At 43.7% G+C, this 21975-nt stretch overlaps 1 protein-coding gene across 1 annotated transcript in view; it reads left to right on the top strand.

Moving 5' to 3' along the window:
- The window catches only part of col4a5 (collagen, type IV, alpha 5 (Alport syndrome)), a 41995-nt gene that overhangs the window by 15903 nt on the left and 4117 nt on the right, over positions 1–21975 (top strand). The window contains exons 2-40 of the mRNA XM_076724529.1: positions 4001–4057; positions 4394–4483; positions 4781–4825; positions 5211–5255; positions 5351–5413; positions 5686–5739; positions 5826–5852; positions 6317–6397; positions 7097–7159; positions 7259–7294; positions 7399–7440; positions 7598–7690; positions 8225–8278; positions 8430–8486; positions 8686–8730; positions 8849–8902; positions 8986–9027; positions 9521–9614; positions 10112–10399; positions 10620–10709; positions 10813–10883; positions 11095–11286; positions 11363–11531; positions 11821–11913; positions 12034–12138; positions 12277–12374; positions 12828–12978; positions 13134–13247; positions 14626–14793; positions 15147–15236; positions 15509–15655; positions 15794–15892; positions 15993–16082; positions 16431–16570; positions 16656–16782; positions 17010–17189; positions 17343–17393; positions 17491–17676; positions 21685–21818. Of these exons, the coding sequence (XP_076580644.1) occupies positions 4001–4057; positions 4394–4483; positions 4781–4825; positions 5211–5255; positions 5351–5413; positions 5686–5739; positions 5826–5852; positions 6317–6397; positions 7097–7159; positions 7259–7294; positions 7399–7440; positions 7598–7690; positions 8225–8278; positions 8430–8486; positions 8686–8730; positions 8849–8902; positions 8986–9027; positions 9521–9614; positions 10112–10399; positions 10620–10709; positions 10813–10883; positions 11095–11286; positions 11363–11531; positions 11821–11913; positions 12034–12138; positions 12277–12374; positions 12828–12978; positions 13134–13247; positions 14626–14793; positions 15147–15236; positions 15509–15655; positions 15794–15892; positions 15993–16082; positions 16431–16570; positions 16656–16782; positions 17010–17189; positions 17343–17393; positions 17491–17676; positions 21685–21818 (3825 nt within the window). The remainder of the gene's footprint in view (positions 1–4000; positions 4058–4393; positions 4484–4780; positions 4826–5210; positions 5256–5350; positions 5414–5685; positions 5740–5825; positions 5853–6316; positions 6398–7096; positions 7160–7258; positions 7295–7398; positions 7441–7597; positions 7691–8224; positions 8279–8429; positions 8487–8685; positions 8731–8848; positions 8903–8985; positions 9028–9520; positions 9615–10111; positions 10400–10619; positions 10710–10812; positions 10884–11094; positions 11287–11362; positions 11532–11820; positions 11914–12033; positions 12139–12276; positions 12375–12827; positions 12979–13133; positions 13248–14625; positions 14794–15146; positions 15237–15508; positions 15656–15793; positions 15893–15992; positions 16083–16430; positions 16571–16655; positions 16783–17009; positions 17190–17342; positions 17394–17490; positions 17677–21684; positions 21819–21975) is intronic.

Raw genomic sequence — 21975 nt, 5'->3', positions numbered from 1 at the left:
TGAGATACTCCTACACCTTTTTCAGTGCACCATGTAGCTGGAGGTAGCATTTAGCACGTCTTAGCATGTCTGAACCACAAATTGTATCTACAATTTTCCAAGTTGGACCCAAGCGCAGTGCATCATTTTCTTCGCTAACTATATCCAACTAGTTTTATGCACATGTAGGAAAACACTCAATATTATCATAATGGATGTAACAACAGACATGGCTAATGTTAGCGCTCACAGCTGTAAGCTAGCATGTTAGCATTGGGAACTTTTGCCTGCCCTCTCTCTGTCATAGCTTGCTGTAGTTTAAATGACATTATTCATAGCGGTACATGCTAAAACCATTTTAAAAAGAAGTGTCAGTCAGGTTAGCTAGCTAGCTATAATTTTGCTAAATCTTTTTCTCATCTCCTCTCTGGTCTACTGTTGATGTTGCAGTGCTCAATATCAACAACAAGCTAACTTTACTGCATCCATCTTGTTGTAAGTACATCTCAAACAAGTTATACAAGCTAAAAGTTTTCAAGTGTAGGACAAATTAACAAGTGTACGGTCATGACTGTGATTACCTGTCCTACACGGCCCTCCAGTGGTGCTTAGCGGGCAGGCTTCAGCCTACAGGCCCGGCTTTGCATCCCCGATCTGTGATGGAAAAAGTGGGACGGAGGTGAGGAGAGAGCGAGGGAAATGATGGAGAGAGCTAAAAGAGAGGTAGACGGAGAGTGGAGCAAATATCTGCAGCTCACTGACCTTTCTAAGTGGATTACATGCCCCGTCAGTGCTGTGGGGGTAAACCGGAGGGTCGAGAGAGGGAACGAACAGCATGGAGAGAGAGAGAGATGCTTTTAACACTGCATTTAGGCAGATTTTTAAACCTCGCTCACTTGATTTCAGCTGGGCTCAGTCTGTTATTTTACCCCAAAGGGGCAACAGGTTAGCAGTAAATACACCTCGGTACACAGTGCAACAGCCTGCAGCTCATTTAACTAAATAAAATGCTCCAAATCAAGCAAACATGTGACAAACTAGCAGATTGTGCATTAATTATATATTCATTAGAACTTCAGAATATTTCCACTGCTGATATAAGACATTAATAATGTGATAAACTAGACGGATGGTGTAATAATATAGGTTATATCATGATTTTAAGTAATAATGGTCACATAATGTAATACGACGGTGTTATTGCCTCAGAATAGCAGGGCTGAAATCATCTGATTGTCATATGTTGTGGCCATGGTTCCCAAGGTGTGGTTCAGGGCTGCCACAAGGGGTCACAATATGTACGTGAGGGGTCATGAGATGATTAATAGGACAGGAAAACAGAAATCATCTGTATAAAATACACAAAATGGCTCTATTTGATAGCAAGTGGAGAGGTTATAGGGAACAAAGTGTGGAAGTTATAACCTAAAGCATTTTTCATTGATGGATGTTGTTTGTTGTGCACAATTCATGAAGCGCCGTAGAGCATCTTATTTTCCCATAAGTGAACACTTTGTAAGCAGCGTGCAGGCCGTGTTTGCACTAAATCTGAGGACATGAACGCAGCTCAGCATCAACCTTTGAAAGAGCTCTGAGTGACTGAACGGGCGTGCATCTGCAGGGTTTTGTTTGAGCATCCACGAATGTTTTAAAGCCGCATCGGAGCGAGTGAGCTCCGTCATGCTTTTCGGAACAAACACTCATCGAGGGCGGGGGGGAGAGGGGGTGGGTGTGGAGACGACGGAAAAACAGATGGATGAAGAGAAAGAGAGAGAGATGGAGGTGAAAAGAGTGTGAGCTGCAGGGCTGGGCGTGGGAGAGCAGACTGCATTGAGCTGAAGCAGACCAGAGGCTAATCTGGAGATTCAGGGCTTATAAAAACACCTCCACACACACTCACTCACACACACTCACACACACACACACACACACACACACACACACACACACACACACACACACGCACACACACACACACACATGCGTTTGACTGCCCCTGTGCAGATGTATTCAGGCGTGTGTGTGTTGGTAACCCGTCTAGCCTCCAGTCCAGATAGCAGTTTGTACATGTTTTGTGTTTCCTGCCAACATGCGACACTCTGTCTATCTTTCAATCCGAAGCTCCTCACTTTGACATGCGTGCATCATACCGGCAGCGGGGAATCAAACCGTCAACCCCGGCTGCAAACGGTGCCTTGCTCTGCAGCCTCTGAGCCGCGCAGGAAGACAGATAAGCCGCCACATAGAGTCCAGACAGCGCTGGCTCGTCTATCAGAACGCAGATCAGTGCAGTGAAAGAGGTTTTTAACAGTCTGTCAGTCTGTGGTTAACACCTGGTTTGTGACTGTGGACACATCCTGCACACACACTCACACACACACACACACAAACACACACACACACACAGGAATGTCACGAACATCATGTGTACATACGCACATGGATGTGGACTCTCGCTGAAGGTGGTTACAGACAGCTTACTTTGCACAACACAAAAACACATCAGAGTAAAACAGCAAAAAAAGAAATATATTACATTACATCAGATCCTCACACTTGAGAGCCTGAAACCAGCAAATATTTGACATTTCTGTCTTCAACTGATCGCCGAAGTGACTGCTGAGAAATGTTGATGGACTCATCGATCAGTGGATTAATGATGTAAAATCAATGGCCTTATCTGAACAGATATCACGCACAGAGGCGCCTCACAGCTTCTGTACTGCAGCCATCTGTCATGCTCTTGCATTTTAAATGAGCGTGAATGAATTATTCTTATCTTTCGTGTACTTCTACTCCAGTACATTTCTCAGGGAAAGGTTGTACTGCAATGCATTTACCTGACAGCAAGGAGTTACAGTTTAAAATGTGACTTTAATGCATCAGTAATAATAATCCAGTAATACTGTGATATCGACTGTACTTTTACTAGTTTTTTCCGTGGAGCAATGGAGTATTTTTATATTGCAGTGTAGCTATTTGTACTTCAGTTAAGGGTCTGAGTACTCGCGGGTTGCTTCAAACTCTGTTTTGGGAGTCAGGATGCGAGTCGGGATGCTTTCAGATAAATAACCTCCCTCCAGTCTCCTCGCTGTGGGAATCTCGCTTTTTATTGACACTTTGATTGCACCTCTCTGGGTTTTGGACTGTTGGTCACACGAACAAGACATCTGAAGCCTCTGGGATCATCTAAGAGGCGTTTTGCAGCTCTGACTAATCAGAGAACCGGTCCATTAATCCTCACTGAGAGTTAGTCAGAGCGCTACTGTCTGCGCCGACCTATAAGACAGTTGCACGGTGAAAAGCAGCAGCACAAACGTGGACACACAAAAGGTTTTGCAGACACAGAAGAATGCTGACTCGTCTGCCCGGCGGTCCTCTCTCGTGCGCTCTCTGCCTCTCCATCTTTCTCACAACCTGCCTGCCTGGCATGCGTGCAGTCGATGCCCGTCTGGCATTCGCTGTGTCAACAATCATGGGAAAAGTTCATCAACAGCTTGGCACTCCTGTTCCCATCCCTCCCTCCCTCGCTCCCTCCCTCGCTCCTCGGCTCTCCTTCAACCCTCGTCTCTGCAGCTGCCTCACTCTGAGGAGGACGTCCTGTTAGAAAACGAGGATTTCTGGGTTTGTTTTATTTTCAGGAAGGGCTTTTCACTCGGGGCTAGCTTGGTGTTTTGCTCCTCGCTGACCTTGCACCTGTCGTCACATCACCAAACAGGCCTCTCTGCTCCTCTGTGGGAAGAAACGCCGCCTGTAGCGTGTGCAGCGGTGCAGTGATGGAGCCCTCTAGTGGTGAAATGATGTGTTTGTTTTCACTGATGGATAGTGTTAAAGAATATTCACCAGCCAAGCAGGTGCAAGCAAAAACAGGCAAACGAACATTTTCACCTCAAAATATCTACAAGGTGATTTTCAACTGTCTCGTCTGTGTTTTTGTTGTCAGATTTGGCCACAAGCGTCTTTTCTCCATGGCGTGCTGTCAACAAACATCCTCATTTCTCTGTTTCTTGTCGCCCGACAGGCTTGCCACGGATGTGTGGGATCCAAATGTGACTGCAGCGGAGTTAAAGGAGCAAAGGTTGGCAAAATGACACATCACCCACACATAAGCATGATGTCCAATGATTCACACAAACTCTTAACTTTGACACTTTAAAAAAAAAAAAAAAAAAAACATTTTTAAGTGTTTATTATGTATTTGTCAGCAATTATGACGCCTCCTTTGAAAACAAAAAACATGATTCTCCTTCTTATAAAATAGAGGGAAGGAACTCCACGTATATTACGGAGGTGTTTTTGTCCCCCTAACGGGACCAACTGTCTCACGTATTCCAGCCTGAAACATCACTATGCCACTGCCTTGCTGTATATTATAATTAAGCTAAAATAATAAGTTCTGTGTGACTGTGTACAGGGTGAACGGGGTTTCCCAGGTCTCACTGGACAGCCAGGAGTCCCAGGATTCCCCGGACCTGAGGGCCCGATCGGATCTAGAGGAGAGAAGGTGGGTTGTGGTTCTGGTGTTGTTGTTAAGTGTTTCATGCATCATTAGATTTTCAGTGTCAATCCCAGAACATTACTTCTGTCTTTACTTTCCCTTTTAAAAGCTTCAACAGCAGCAAGATTCTGAATTGAATCTGGTCACGTTTGATCAGAGAATAAGTGAATAAAACTGAGAATCGGACCAAGAGTGTTGGTGCAGTCTCTCAGTACAAAGCGATCTTCTAGCCTCGTTGTGACGGACACAATTCAGTCAAATATTATGAATCTAATCCGGTTGAATGTCTGTTCTTCCTCTCAGGGTAGCGATGGACCTCAAGGACCAGCTGGCCCAAAAGGAATAAGAGTAAGTAGATCGATTTCATTTGATTTATTTGCTGTTTCTTCACAAACAACAGCATCACACTTCACATTAGAGGAAAAAAAACGCTCTCTGAACAGGTTTTCATTCATTTATTGGTCATTCTTCTCACTTCAGACAGGCCTAGTTTAAAAAATGGTTAATTTCAGTTTTCCCTGTTGATTCATGAGGTGAGCAGTTCAAAGGTGTCTTATCCTGAAGGATTTCAGGTTGTAATACCATCTTCGACCAGCAGGTGTCCACATTTCACCTTATTTCCAGCAGAGTTTGTGAGGTTGTGAAGAAACTACAAGCTGAACCTTCAGTGTTTGACATCTCCTGCAGCTTTTACACTTTAAATGACTGATTTTTATCACTTTCCTCTTAACAGGGGCCTCCTGGATTGCCAGGATTTCCAGGAACACCAGGACTTCCAGTGAGTTTTCCCATTACTGCCTAATCTCAGGCTACTTTGCCAAAAACCCAGGTAGCATGCGTGATGTAACTTCCTGTTTACTTCCTGTTTTGCAGGGTCTCCCCGGGCAGGACGGAGCTCCGGGCCCGAGAGGAGTGCCGGGTTGCAACGGCACAAAGGTATGTGATGAAAAAGTGGTTTCCTCACATTAAAAAAAGGCCTTTTGGAACAAAAACCCTCAAAATAAAGATGCTTTAATGTATATTTAAAGGATGATACTTAACAATAATCTTACATGAAATCTTATTTGCACCAGTTCATGAACATCTTTATATTTGGTCATCTTTTTGCCCAGAAGTTCTTGTATAAATCTTAACTCCAAGTCCACTCAGTAGCTTTTTCTGGAGCATTTTTTGTCAACCTCCTGTATTAAATGTGTCCTTCTCTCCAGGGTGAGAGAGGTTTTCCAGGAAGTTCAGGAATCATCGGACAGCAAGGACGACCGGTGAGTTCGCTGCTCACTGTCAGACTCTTTAACACTATAATTAACGTTATCCATTAACACTCACTTCTCTTTTTTCTCCTTTCTAGGGTCCACCTGGTCTGCCAGGACCAAAGGTGAGTGCATCGACCTTTATTTAAGCTGTTAGTGCAGGATAACTTCTCATTGGCACATAGAGTTTTGCATATTTCCAATCATAGCTCCACCCAGTTAATAAACACCTGTGGGAGTGGTAGGACGAATCAGGTGCAAGCAGTTAAAACAAATCAGATGTCATTCAAACAGAACACAGATAAAAGTAATAATAATACAAATGAAATTTTAATTGAGAAGCTTGAAAGCTAAATTAAAGTTCGCAATATGAGTTACTTGAAACCTTTCCTGTGATATGAAACTGTCTGGTTGGATATGTCGTGCTTTTGCCACAAGGTGGTGCTGTTGATTAGAGATCTGCAGTGAAACAGACTCGTTTTCATGAAGCAGTGTAGAAATACTAAACCTCAGACAGACAGCAGATGCCTCTTCGCCTCTTGTGCGCTCGGGCCGCTGATGTTCTGGTTGTGTTTTTCCTCCTCTACAGGGAGACCCGGGTGACGTGATCTCCACCAATCGTTTTGGAGAGAAAGGAGCAGTGGGGTTGCCTGGTTTGCCAGGAGTTCCTGTGAGTGTTTGTGCCTTTTAACCTCATAAAACTTTGACCTCTTACAGCGAAAAAAGCTGAATTTGGGGGGAAATGTGTGCAACAGAATTTGACTAAAAAGCGAAAGCCATGACTATGTGATGCTTTCAGTGCCCAAAAAGAGGATTATTCCAAACTTAAAGCCACATGAAACACATGCAGTTGATAGATTTACACACATTCTTTAAATTTGACTTTTCATATCCTGAAATATTACAAATACGTGCAGAAATGCATAATGACTAGTATCACAACACCTAGAGCCTTCAAAGAATGGCAAATTTTGCAATACCTAATCGCTAAATGTGAGTTGACATTATCTGATATTTAAAAAAGCTCAGTGTTGCTCAACAGATATGTGGTCCAACTCAAATATACACGGAAAAGCCTCATGAACAGAGGCCATGTATATGAATTATTATAGATACCTATAAACTATAACTGAGCCAACTGAAGCCCACCTTCATCTTTTAGAGCACACGTGATTTATGGAATTTAAATGAATTTATATCGTCTTATTCAAACATTTTAACTGCTAATATGAAACACAAACTGAATTTTGTAGAAATGCTCAAACACTCATAATAATACTCTCCCAAAGCAAAATATAGGTAAATAAAAAAACATCTGAAGGGGTGTTTGAAAGACTTTCAAAGTTTCCTGTGTGTGTTCATGTCACAGGGCAGTCCCGGACCCCCCGGTCTGCAAGGTCCTCTCGGCCCTCCAGGACCCAGAGGCTACGAGGTAAAGAAGCCTGCAGCAGAACGAAGGAGGAACAGTTGAACAGTTCAAGGTGTTGAAATAAACGGGAGTCTAATGATGTTGTTTTCTGATGTCTTCCAGGGTCGTCCAGGTCCTCCCGGTCTTCCTGGACCAAAGGTGAGTTCAAACACTGTTGTCCCATTGACGGTTAAGTGTTCTGAAAGTGCGAGCTTGTTGTCGGCTTATTAGATAACACAACGGTTCCCTGTTTCCTCCAACAGGGAAACATGGGATTGAACTTCCAAGGACCCAAAGGAGAGAAGGTATTTACTGTGTTACCTGTGAAAACGTTTGATTGTCATCATCAGCCGCTGATGAGAAGCTCAAGACTTAAGAACAACAGTAATACTGCTGCCTCTCTGCCCGTCCTTTTCTACACTCCATTCTGAACCCTCGCTCTCCTCTGCTGTGTGAACACAGGGCGAACCAGGTTTGCCAGGACCTCCTGGACCCCCAGGACAAGTTGGAGAACAGAACAGACCACCTGAGACAGAGATTCAGAGAGGAGACAAGGTGATACTACCAAGCTAGCACTGAGAGCGACACAAAGCTCGGGTTACTTCCAACTTTGGTTCAGTTGTTTCTGCCCAAGTTCAAGACTTTTCCTGTGAAGTTGCAGCACATTGCAACTGAACCTTGAATTTGATCCTTTTTGAGAACAGGACAGTATTATAGTATTAATGTAAAAATCATTTGGATGGGAAGATTGGATGCTTCCATTCACACGATCAAATGAAGTATAAAAAAGAGGAATCAAACAAAGTGGTCGAATGGTATCAGTATGACCTTCAGGGTGCCAGTATTGGTACATTAGGTATGATGTGAATGAATAGACAATAATCCATGTCAGGCCCTTTAGCAGCAAATTTAAAATTGGACTGCAGTGTATGAACTCCTGGATGCTGCAACGTTCAGTTCAGCCACTTGATGGCAGCAGAGTATCCTGTAGCTGTGGCTCCATACAGTCATTCACAGAAGTCTTCGACACATCAGTCAAATTGTTTGGTTGAAGCTTTGATCTTTTTCTTTTGTGTGTTTTCTTCGCAGGGTGACCCAGGACTTCCAGGCCCCCGAGGTGATCCAGGCTATCCAGGACCTCCTGTAAGTATCCGCTCCCATCTGTAAGCATCATAATGTATAAAATACAAAGCGCTCCACATCGCTGAAAGTTCATTAGTGACGTACTGTGCAGAAAAAACCCTGTACTCTACATTCATGTTACTGATGTTTGTTTGTTTTGTTGACACTGTAGGGTCCCTCAGGTGGCCAGAAAGGAGAAAAGGGAGAACCAGGAGAAGCAGGCAAACGAGTGAGTACAGTTCACACATAAACAGGTGGACGAAAGTACCTTAACAGTAACCACAAATCCAAGTCTTAACACTCATCCTCACTTTCCAAACATATCCTCACTTCTAAGGTCCAAACTTAAATTGGTCCTTACAAAGATAGAGAGACACGACCACACACACATTTCACCTCTTCCTGATCACCTTCTTTTTCATTCACAGGGCAAACCAGGCAAAGACGGCGACCCTGGTTCTTCAGGCTTCCCCGTGAGTTTGCCAACAAAGTAGACAATTCATGATACTTAATGATTTACTGGGAGAATTATAGCAAAATCTGTTTACATGTCTGATTTCCTTTTTTTTTTTTCCCCTTGTTCATTATCAGGGAGTCAAAGGAGAACCAGGCCTCCCAGGTCCTCCAGGCAGGGATGGAGAGAGAGTAGGTTTTGTCTTCTAAAACTAAGTTCATGTGATAATGCCATGGATTGTTTTAAAAACTTTGCCCTGCCTCTCTGTTTTTAGGGATTAAAAGGTGACCGTGGATACCCAGGCCCACCAGGAGCGGTGTGTATTCTGCATGTTTCTCGCTTGACAAAATACTGGCAGCTTCACAGATGTTAGTGTTTGTCACCATGAAGCAAAAGTCAAGGAATAGATAAATAAATTATGTAATTAATTGATTGATAAAAACCCTTTGTAAAAGCAGACATGGCTAACTAAGTGCATTACATTCTTCTGACCACTGGGTGGGGACATTTGCTTCTAAATATATATGTACTTAAAGCCTTTCAAGCACTACTAGTGTGTCCTTTGGTGTCAGCCAAAAAGGGGGAAAAATAAGATGAGAGTGCACAACATGCTACTGACCACTAGATGGTGCCATTTCCCTCTGTCTCATTTTATTCCTATATATCAAAGTGATTAATATTGTGTATTAATAATCGTTATTGTTACTTTTTACGTTTTCTTTCTTAATAAAAATGTCAAACAGATTTACACTCTTTGAGCCAGTGAGTGTGATCCTTCTGAATTTATTTTATTTCGACTGTCCCACAAGGTGATTGGTGTGCAGCCAGGAGGTCGGGTCGGTCCTAAAGGTGAGCCCGGGTACCCCGGATCACCTGGACTAAAAGGAGACAGAGGACCACCAGGTAAACACAAATGCACTCACACAGACACAAAACTCTCAGATATATTATCTGCAATTGGGTCGTTTTTTTAAATGTGTATAGCTTAATTATTCTGTGACCTTTCTGTTTGGTTTCGATGTTTTGTTGAATCAATCTCACAGTCAAAATGTAAATAATCTGCAGAACTGTATAAATGATAAGTTACCTTTTAAGCAATAATAACAGGGGAACATATATCTTTGTTTCAGCGTCACAGTTTTGACAACTTGCTACTTTTTTTGGCTTACATGATAGTGAGCTGAATTTCTTTGACTGGGATGGCTGTTTGGACAAAACAAGCAACTTAATGCTATGAGCTTGGTTTCAAGGAAATTATTTACTGACATTTTATAGATCTAATGATTAATTGAGACGAATGGCAAACTACTCAATCATAGCTGTTAGCTGCAGCCCCAAATAACTGAGCTGAATGAATGTGTTTTAGCTGGTTTTGAACTTTCCCCTCCTTTCTTCTACAGGTTTATCAGGACCTCCAGGAGCACCAGGACTTCCTGCTATCGGTGGTGGTGGAGTGCCTGGACCACCGGGCTTTCCAGGAGACAGAGGTCAGAAGGGAGAGCCCGGTGATCCAGGGCTGTCTTTGCCTGGTCCACCAGGACGTACAGGGAATCCTGGTGCACAGGGTCAACCGGGACTCCCTGGACCTCCAGGCTTTTCCACAGCAGGACAAAACTGCATCGCTGGAGAGCCAGGGCGTCCCGGTGTGCAGGGAGAGAGAGGTTACCCAGGAGAGACAGGCCAGAAAGGTGAGAGCTGCTGGTGTTCACCCAAAAATGTCCAAGCAACAAAGCAACTAGCCATTATTGTGTATATGATGACGAATACACAGCATGACAGAGAGGCTGCCAAAACACTAAAGAAAAAAGTGAAGCACATGTGTTCGTCTTTAAAAAAAAAAGATGGCCGCCCTGTGTGTGCACCAGTGCACAGAAAACACTGACCCCAGTGATCCTGTTGCTGTTTCAGGTGAAAAGGGCGACACCTGTGTGAACTGCTTTGGCGGCACCAGTGCCATCCCAGGACCCCCAGGACCTCCAGGACAGCCCGGATTCCCCGGTAACACCTCTTAATAGTTGTCATTCACTGCACACCTGTAGCATACAGGACATTACTGGATCATTATTACTGCATTTGTAATTCCTTTCATCTCCTCCATCAGGATCTCCCGGCGGTCCGGGTGTCAAAGGAGATAGAGGATTTCCAGGAACACCTGGTGGCGTTGGACCTGCTGTGAGTCCTGTAGCCATGACCTAGAGATTTTAATCTGGGGATTTTGGCTCTAATTTGAACAATTTGGGTGATGTCTTGCTTATCTATGTGTTTTTGTACCTTGATTGTAATGAAATACTCAGAGTCAGAGTTGGAATGAAAACACAAAAGTCAGAAAACAAAATAAAATAATCTAGTACTGAAAACTTTTTGTCCTTCCTCTCCTTTCCAGGGTCTCCCTGGTCCTCAAGGTGCTCCGGGATTCCCCGGAGAGAAGGGAGATCCAGGCGATGCCATCCCAGTGAGCGGCGTAAGGGGGGAGAAGGGTGACACCGGCTTCCCTGGGCCACCTGGCCTGCCCGGTCTGGACGGTCGACCTGGTCGTGATGGTCAGCCTGGACCTCCTGGACCCAAAGGAGCTCCTGTAGGTGGCTCCACTCAGTCTGTCCATCATTTCGATTGATCCATGATCCATTTCATAACAAGTATGTGTTCAACAGGGCTCACTGCAAGTGAAAGGAGAACGAGGGCCCTCTGGTGAGCCGGGTGCTCCAGGTATCCCAGGAGACAGGGGTCCTCCAGGATCCCCTGGCTTCGGACCTCAGGGGCCTCCAGGAGAGAAAGGTGTCCAGGGTGTCTCAGGAAGACCTGGAAGCCCTGGCGCACCCGGTAAGAAGACAATTTAAACTTTATTTTTTGATCCAAATAAAACACTTCTTCCTTATAATATTTATCTGATACAACCTGTGATAGAGCTGAAAAAAATGGATGGATGAATTGTGTCCCCTGGAACTGATGTGGGAAATGTTGAGTTTTTATTACCAACAAACAAACAAACTTCTCAGTGCATCACTTCGTACTTTGACAACTGTCTCAGGTCCACATACTTGTGTTCCACAAAGTACCAGTTGTACATTTACCTTTTATCTTCTCACTGAAACCATCTCTCTCCATGCAGGTGCTAAAGGAGAACCAGGCCTGTCGGTGGCCGAGAAAGGCTTGCCAGGACCCAGAGGACAGGATGGCGAACCAGGACTGCCTGGCCAACCAGGTACACAAATATCATTTTGCAGTAAAGGACTTGCGGAGCGGAGCACACTCCAGGTAACCAAGGTGAAAATGATTCTGTGATCTGACTGGATTTTTTCATTTTGTAATTTTCTGTTGTCAGGTAGCCCAGGTCAGCCTGGACAAAATGGTTTCCCTGGTTCACCTGGACCAAAGGGAGAACCTGGACTCCCAGGAATTGGACTCCCAGGACCCCCAGGAGCTAAAGGTAAACACACTCCTCTCAAATTCTTCCTCCTAACCTGTCTGCCTTTGCAGCTATCTCTCCCTATCCTCTTCCTCCTCCGTCCTAGACCTTCACATCCTCTTCTCAGAGCATCTAATGCCTCTTCTTCATCCTCCACAGGATTCCCAGGTATCCCCGGCCAGCCAGGAGCTCCTGCAGGACCAGGCAGACCAGGAGTAGATGGACTCCCTGGCCAGCCTGGATTGCCTGGACCCAAGGTGGATAGATATATTAATGAATGTATGGATGGATGGATCCATGGAAAATGTAGTAGACACTTTCACCTGAGTTCTTCTGGTCTATATGATAACAACCACTGAATCTGTAAAAGATACAAGAGAATTTTCAGGACTTGTGTCTTCTAAAGATATATGAAGCAAAATGCACAACCCAAACCAAATCTCTCTTAGTTTTCCTAATTTTTCAAGAAAAATAGATGGATTTCTTTGCAAGTGCCTGCATTTATTTATGATGCCTGTGGAAATGCTGACCTGTCTGCAGTAACCAAGGTCCTCTTGTCCATTGAGTTTTATCAAAATTTTGGATTTAATTCACAGCCCCTTGTTATGAATTAATATCTATCACCTAGTACCTCGCATACTGTACTGTACATCAAATGGCTACCTTCCTGACTGTCCAAATTAACCATTTTATCACCTTTTGTGTGACAGGGTGAACCTGGCTTTGGCCTTCCTGGCCCCCCAGGTTTACCAGGAGTACCTGGAGCTAAAGGATTCCCAGGACCAAAGGGAGATCCTGGTTTCCCTGGCAGCCCTGGTTCACCTGGACGATCTGGATTTGATGGCCCTGCAGGAGCTAAAGGTATTCTGCAGTTCTGTTCCTGATGCGATGTTTATTTTTTAATTATTTGTGTGAGTGTGATGAAGCACAGAGGTGAAAGGGATTTGAATTTACTATTATGTGTAAGATATGTGAAAATTAAAAGCTAAAAAAAGTTCTCATCTGTCTCTGTGCAGGTGATCCTGGTGTACCCGGTATACCTGGAGCTCGTGGCCCACCTGGATCTCCCATCACCGGCTCACTGGGGCCACCTGGTCCACCTGGATCCACTGGCCCAATGGGTCCACCAGGTGAGATAAATAAGGCCATATTTTCTTGTGTAGCTTCTCAGAATTGAAAAATCTACCAATCCTATTGTTGTGTTGGCAGCACTGCTGTTGCTTGACACATCAGATGTAGAGGAAGCTTGTTAGTAAACGAATAGTGAGATTTGTCTGTGGCACTGATTTTCATTTTGTGAAATATATGTTTAAATATATGTTTGTTTGTTAGTCACCAAGACTGTGCATGAGCACCCATTTGTCCATGTTTTGAGCTTGTAAAGGTGTCTGGATTCATTTTGGTAAAGTGGTTCAAACTACGTATTGCACACTTTCCCAACTGAGCACCCACCTTAGTGTCGGGGTTTGTGTGCCTGATTGAAGAACACAGTCACTCTTTTGGTTGGTGATGAAGGGGTGTGTGCACATTGAATGAGGATTACCACAGCACTGGATGGCAGTCGTACCTTGATCTGGGGGAACATCTCGTTTCTGCCTTGCGTGCCGCTTCTTGCCTCTTTTGTTTTCAAGATGCCACCAAAAATGTCTCTCACCCTTTCTTGCCTGCATCACCATCCTCCATACTTTGTTCCATGTTACAGAACAACATCACTCAAGGCTCTTTCTTCATGAGCGCACCAGTCGTAAACTAACCTCAAAGAGTTTTCAGTTCACCGGTATTAGCCTCAGCCTCTACTCTCACCATGGCACCTCAACGCTTTAACCTCACGCCGCTCTTCCATCGAATGTTCACAAAAATCACAAACTAACCCACATCCAGTAAAATAATCAAATACTCTGAGCATGCATCGGTTACTGCTGGACATGTCCAGTGTTCCTGACGACACTGTGACACCTAGCTTTTCTGTGAGAGCCATGGTGCATCCGCTTCATCGAGATGTTTTAATGCATTTAATGCATTATACTCTGTTCTCCATATCTCATCTTCGGCTTAATCCAACGCTTCGCCCTCTGCGCTTTGAAACATGCCCCTCCCTTACCTGCGACCCTCTGATGCCAAGGCGAGAAAGGTATTATGACCCAACACTAGTGCTGGTTGATGGCCATTTCATGGTGACACATACCATATAACTCATGACAGTGATGTTTATGTTATTTTTTCACATACACAGAAAAGGTAGCATTTGGGATATTAAGACTTCGTTTTGTGTTGGTAGTTTTTGTTTGTTTGTTTTTAATGATTTGTCTACTACAAGCACAAAATTACTTGCATCTTGACTGTGTTACACATGTGTCTTACATCTAATTTTGTTCTGAACTCATCATCAGGGGAATAAGGCCCAGTGTCCAGTGAAAAAAATTGTCCTCATCATTCATAACCTGGAAATCTGGAGTTCAGCTGTATTTCCTGTATCTTAACAGTTAAATCTTAACATCATCATTACAGGATTCCCAGGATCAAACGGAGAGAAGGGGGACCCAGGTCCTCCAGGTCTAGACATCCCGGGCCTGCCTGGAGACAGAGGAAGTCCTGGTTTCCCAGGTTCCCCAGGACCAGTTGGAACCCCAGGACCTCCTGGAGGACCTGGACGGGATGGTGTGCCTGGACAACAGGGTAAAATATAACTCTAATATCGTTAATATCTGTTCATGACGTAGTGTAAGTGTAAATACTACAGACCTATTAATGATGTGGCCAGCTCATTGATTACTGTGTGCTCCTTTATAAGTCAAAAGACAAAATTTCTTTTATTGGTTTTAAAACACTGAAATATAAAAGTTACTCCCATTAGCTGGAATAACAGTTTTATACTGGTGTTCTTTGAACACATCATTTGAATGACTGCTTAACTTACTGTCTGACTGTTCATACAAGTATATGACCATCTTATTATAGCTGTGTCAATTCTTTGTTAATTGTCTGCTCTAACGTCTCTCCACTCCTGTCTAATGTCTGTCTGGCTGCAGGTCAGAAAGGAGACATGGGTCCCATGGGACCCCCAGGACCCTCTGGAGGACCAGGGGGCCCAGGAGGGCCTGGTGGTCCTGGAGCTAAAGGTACTCACAGCAAGCACACTCCATACCTCGCTCATAACTCTTGTATACAGGTATCACACACTCTGTGCCAGTTATGATCTGCATTAATGTATGGTAAAGAAATTTATGCTAACATGAGTTTTACTGAAGTTTTAACATTTGTTAACACTGGTTTAGAATTTCAAAGCCATAAAAAAAGCCATAAAAAGATATATATTAAACAAACAAAATAAAGAAAGAAAGGACTTCGCTAACACTTTACTATCTTTGCCTTACTATCTTCTCCTCTTCAGGTGAACCTGGATTCCCAGGCAGAGATGGCGCCCCTGGTCCTTCCGGTCTTAAAGGAGACAGAGGTGACCCTGGCGTTCAGGGACCTCCGGGACCCAGCCTGCCACCGTCAGTCACAAAGGGAGCCAAAGGAGATCCTGGACTACCAGGTACAGTTAAAAAAACCTTCACTGCTTGCACTGAAAGATCGATGACACAATAACAAATAAACATATTAAATCACTACTCACTGTATTATTAAATACACATTACATTTGTGTGTGTGTGTCTGTGTGTGTGTTCCACAGGTGCACCAGGTTTTCCAGGTCAGAAAGGCATTCCTGGTCTCTCTGGTGACCCCGGACTGCCAGGATCAGATGGACGCCCTGGAGTGCCCGGACCACCAGGCATGCGTTTACTTCCTAACTCATACACACCCATGCATACATAAATGCACATCTATTCATGCAAATAAATTTCTAATGTCCTGTTTCCATTGTTCTACAGGTCCTAAGGGAGATTCTGGCATCCCAGGAAGTCCAGGTGGTCCTGGAGCACCAGGACTCAAAGGCACCATGGGAGAAATGGGATTTCCGGGTGAGTTTGAAACTTAAGTCTTTGTTTTCCAGTTGGTTCTTGGTGACTTCCAAAAAGTTTTTCCCAAATTTCTTCCAAAATAAGGATTGAATATTTAAACTTTCAGGAAATTATTTGAATTGCACGTGAGATTCTGGTTTTATTTTTCCATCTTGTAGCCAAACCTACAAATAATTACCTTTAATGAAAAACAACAAAACTTTACATACGTAACTCACTGTTCGACCAAACATGATAACATCAGTCTTGGTGGTGGTTATTACGTGTCTGTCAGTCGACATAAGCGACTAAAACAGCACCTGATTTCTTTGTCATGAGTGTTGATGTCACACTTTGATCATGTCACAGGACCATCAGGGCAGAAGGGTCTACCAGGTCAATCAGGTAGACCTGGATCCCCAGGACAGCCAGGAGGACCTGGTTTCCCTGGAGCCAAAGGTGAACCAGGCTCCGCTGGAGTTGGACCACCTGGATCAACCGGACCTAAAGTACAGGACACAACATTACCAAATTCAGAACAACTTTAAAGTGAAAATTTAGGTTCACACCTCATTTTATTTATATCTCTTATAGGGTGAACCAGGCCAGCCAGGGTTCCCAGGAAGTCCAGGAGTTAAAGGAACTCCAGGATCACCTGGTCTTCCAGGATTACCAGGAGGTCCAGGTGCCAAAGGCGACCCCGGTCTCCCTGGATTCCAAGGTAAATCTGATGTTTAACTGCAACAGGTTCAGGAAAGACCCTGAACCCAGAAGTCATAAAAGCAGGTGACACAGGTGAAGCACATGTATGATGTTATCTACTTATATTATCAGACAATTAATACCAAGTTATGAACAGTGTTTTAGATGGTAACAAGAAGCTGCTAGCTAAAACAAAGCGGCATTAACTGATGCATTGTCCATCTTCTCTGTGTGCTCTCCTGTCAGGTTCTCCTGGTATTCCTGGTCCTAAGGGTCTTGACGGCGGGCCCGGTGGCCCAGGTCTCTCTGGAGCTCCTGGTAGACCAGGAGAGCCTGGCCGGCCAGGAGCACCAGGGTTGCCAGGAGACAAGGGTCAGGCAGGTCGGGACGGGATCCCGGGTCCAGCTGGAATCAAGGGAGAGCCAGGTAAGTCACTGCTCAGCATGCCTGGAAGAAATTATTGTATATGTATATTTAAAATTGCTGCCGTGTTCGGTAGATGTTGCTTGACTATCCATGTAGTATAGTCAGTTTTGTTTAAATCTGATTCACTTCATTTCTGATTAATTTCTAATCCAGGGCTTCCTGGTTATGGTGGTCCTGGTCCCTCTGGGCTTCCAGGGTTGCCAGGTGAGTAACCACCCAGTACATGGAACAGTTTTGTTTGTCCTGATTTTTGTCTATGCATTGATATAACAATCTCTATTATCTCTCAATATATGTTAAGGCGCAAAGGGAGACCCAGGGCTTCCCGGTGCACCTGGCAGTCCTGGTTTCCCTGGTCCTAAAGGTGACGCTGGTTTCCCTGGCGCACCTGGTCCTTCAGGCAGCAGCGGCCCTCCTGGGCCTCCAGGATTGGCTCTACAGGGTCCCAAAGGACTCCAAGGACCCCCTGGACCACCTGGAAGGGCAGGTAAAGAACCTGGATTTAGTATTTACCACACATGTACTGCCACAATTTGCTGCCTGGTTTCCTGATCTTTTCAGATCATTTTCTGATAGACTCTGTCAGACCTAGATTGAGTGATGGTTTGCTTTACTCACCTACAGTAACAGGTGGGTGGGATTTATTGTAAAGACATTCCAGCCCGAACCTTAACTTAACAGCATTATGCAAGTGATCCTAATGCAACAAATCCCAATTCATTAGAATGGGTTTGAAATTTCAGAACAGTCCATGGTGGCTGCCTAGTAGGAAATCTAAGAGGAACGCATCATGCTTTGTACTGATGAATGACGGAAATTGTGAACTAAGGCCATCCAGTTTGCCAAACCAGCAAGAACCAGACAGCAAATGGCAGAAACAGCTTTTAAATGTGAATGCTTTCATGTCCGTTGATTTGCATGAGATGTTGTTGTACCAATCACCACCAGCGGCCTAAGAGCCACGTCACTGTTTGAGCACCGCCTGTCCAGTCGTTGAGAACACTAAGCACGGATGATAAAAGTTTGCAATGCCGTGCACACTCCTCCACCCCCCCAAGTCTCTTTTCACCAGGAAATGTCAGGGGTGCACCAATCACTGTTTGTCACTGGGGTTTGACCACACCCCCCAAAAATGAGCATGCGTTTTTACCACTTTGATGTCCGTTTCATCATCCAGTTTTTGTTTTCTTTTATCCACCGATCCACTTGTCCTCATGTCTCCTCACCCCCTTGCCCTCTTCTCCTGATCCCATAATGGGAGAAGCTGTAATCTATCATTTCTCCACAGCCCTGAAGGACTGTGTGTGTGTGTGTGTGTGTGTGTGTGTGTGTGTGTGTGTGCTTGTCTTCTCCATAAAACATGTGTCCATTGTTTGTTGTTGTGGTAGATCATTTAAAGAAATGTTGGTGTGAAACAGCTTAGCCTGGAACAAACTCTCAAACACATTTTAAAGATAGATTTTGTTTTTTGAATTCTAATGGGATTCAGCACCCAGTCACAGTTTTGTTAATTGCAATGAGAAATCCCCTGAAAGTCTGGTTTCAAATCCCGAATCCTGTGGTCCACAGGAGTCCTGCAAAAAGTGAGAGAGGTGTGAAACAACCAAACTTTTCTTCACATGGGACCACTATAAGTAGAGCATAACTGAAAAAACAGGTTTTCAGGGCCTTTAGCTGAACGGATATGGCTGGTCTAGGTATCAGATTTTTCTCCAAGCCCTCATGACATAACCGTTAACAAGAGAGTCTCACTGAGAGTGTCGGGGTTTGCATCTGGCTCTGCTGTTCTGAGTGTGTTTTGTCCCACTGGTCATTCATCTGCATGGGCTATGTTCATCCCAACACACACTTACACATTGAGAGCAAGCCTAACACAGTGCTGGAAGGAGCTGACAACACTGGCACACACCTCAGGACAATGCTCAGGGTCTGATATGATGATATGAGTATTTACTGTACATATCATACCGTGTGCAGTAGGATGAATTTCTCTACCCTTCATTCATCCATCAGTTTATCTGAAAAATTCTGCCAATTGGTTTACAAACGTCAGCACTGACCACACACCAGCGCCGTGTTAGGCTAGTAAGAAAACACTCAAGTGTTTTTCTGGGTGTCAAGGTGACAAAATGAAGCTATGACATTTTACCCCCTGTTTCCTATGGCTTGGTCCCACCCACTATGGTGTGGCCCCGCCTCTTCACGCGATGACACGTGCATCCGGCCGTCGCAGGTCCCTCAGGTCAGATCGACAGCGTCCAGACTTCTTCTGCACGTTCCTTACAGTACCACCAACTGACTTTAAGACCACTTTCTGATCTAGCGGGAACAAATTCACCTGAAAACTGTCGGGAAATCACTGCATTTTCTTATTTCTTACTCTATATTTCTTCCTAATCACTGTCTTCTCTCACTGCCTATGCACACTGATGGTAGCATAATGCACCTTTAACAAGTAAGCACCGTTTTTTTTTGTTTTGTTTTGTTTTTTTAAAACCTGTTTCATGATAAATAAAATAGCTTAAAACTCACAGTAGTTTTCTGTTACTATTAGCATGTTATCTGGATCACATGTAGGCACCAACAACTACAATTCTAACATGCAGAATGTGTTATGCATACATCATACAGTTTGTGCACACAAACACATCAAATAACTAACTCACCTGAAATGTTAAATCATTGTTTTTAGTTTGTCTCATACTGTAATTCCAGTTCTGTTGGATTTTACTGAAATTTTGTTGTTTGCGCACAAGCATAAAATATTTTGAAGACTTTTGTAATTTAACCATAGTTTAGGAACCAGCAGTATCTCTCAGATCCCTAAACTTCCTCCTGCTGCTAGGTTCAGAGTCTCTCTTGAGCCCCCTGCTGGTCACATATAGAAAAACAAGAGTACAGCCATGCTAGCAGCAGCTCTGTGAGGCTGTATGTAGGCACAACAGTATCTTGAGCAAAATGCTATGTTGTATGTTGTGCTAAATGCTACATGCTAAAAGGGACAATGTTAACATGCTGATGTTTATTAGGTGTAATATTTACCATGTTCACCATGTTAGCTTAACCAGTTAGCATGCTAACATTTGCTAATTAGCACAAAAGTCCAGCTGAGGCTGGTGAGAATATGATTAGTTTAGCAGGTCATGAATCAATTATTGGACAATTTAAAAAATTGACCTTATGATGGCACTAGAGGAACATTGGGAGTTTACTCTCATTGGTCTCACATAAATGAATATCGCTTTAAAGTTTAACAGCGGCTCATTTTTAAGAATAATTACAGCTGCACAGAATCAGGTGCTATGCTAACATAGCAGTTCCTCACCCTTAAATTAATATCAATCATCTCGGAGGTGGAACAGAATAATAGCAGTGTGCAGTTGACCTATTGAGGAGAACTCATCTATTCAGGAACCTTTTTGGTTAAGACCTCCAGGCTACTTAAAGATGAAATATCTCTGGTTAGTCTGACTGTGTTTCTGTCCTGATGCTTGCTTCTGTCTAAACCTCCTCTTCTTTTTGCCCTGTGCCGTCAACCTGGCTCTGCTTTCCCTGGGAATTGTGGAAACCCTAGGTCCTCCAGGTTAGACTCCAGTGGTTTGATGGTGTCGATAATACTGTGTCACATGCTTTTAAATGGAATTTGTGGGGGAAATTAAGGGTGAAGTTTTAATGTGTCTGTTTACTTATTTGCCATTTTCTCTACCCCAGGACAGGCTGGACACTCAGCACTGCTCATGTTCACCCAAACACATCCATACACATTCACAAAAACATATAAACATTTACTCCAGTTATGTTAGTGTCATCCAAGGTTGTCTTTGCATGCAGAGTTTCATTCTGGTGTAATGTGTACAAAAAGCTTCTTAAAGATAAAGCTGCTCTGTTGCAAACAAATGATCTCATTGGTGGATTTAAAGCTCTGTGTTATTTATTAAAATAAGGTCTTGTCAGTCATTTATATAAAATTTGGGAATTAAACTGTTCTGTTTTGTTTTACAAAGAGCTCCATGAATGAATGTAAAGTGCTGATATCTGAGATATTCCTTTGCGTGTCATGGTATAATTATTTTAACATAGAGTATTATAAGTGCAGGTGATTTGTACAGGCTGGACAAATATATATGCAGATGACCTACTGCTGTATTTGTGTATTTTCATTTTTATTGTTATTTGAGTCTGTGTCTGGCTTCATTGTAACGAACAGGGTCTGGGTTAGTTCAGTTTCCATTCATGCAGTTATATATGTGATGCAAGAATTTGGATTATTACATCTTTGTCAGTTATTAAGCTAAATTTGGACAAGATGGCATCCACGTAGATGGCAACAAAAGTTATTGTGAATTCTCGAACAGTATCTGATTTTTTCCTTGATAAATGGAAACCAAAGCAATCCTGACCCTGGTGATAAGAAAAACTTTGTATGTACAACCATATTGTGTTCTTTCTCCATCATTCTGTACCTGATTTTGACTTTTGATGTCTGCCTGTGAAGGTCCACCTGGCCCAGAGGGTGTCCGTGGGCCCCCAGGAAGTGGTGGCGTTAAGGGAGAGAAGGGTATTCCCGGAGCTCCTGGCCAGCCCGGCTTCCCTGGACAGAAGGGAGAGTCTGGTGTTCCCGGATTCCCGGTAAGATAATTTTGTTAAATTTTCAAAATTTAGTCTGTTGGACTTGGAGGATCAGAGAGAAGCTAAGCTAAAGAATCCCTAAAATTTTTGTTGGAATGGTCAAAGGGATTAAATGTGATTGTGAAGTGAGATGTATTTACCTGTCTGAACCTCTTTC

The sequence above is a fragment of the Chaetodon auriga genome, chromosome 24 (assembly GCF_051107435.1).
Source record: "Chaetodon auriga isolate fChaAug3 chromosome 24, fChaAug3.hap1, whole genome shotgun sequence".
Lineage (NCBI taxonomy): Eukaryota > Metazoa > Chordata > Actinopteri > Chaetodontiformes > Chaetodontidae > Chaetodon > Chaetodon auriga.
This window is presented reverse-complemented; position numbering and strand designations above follow the sequence as displayed.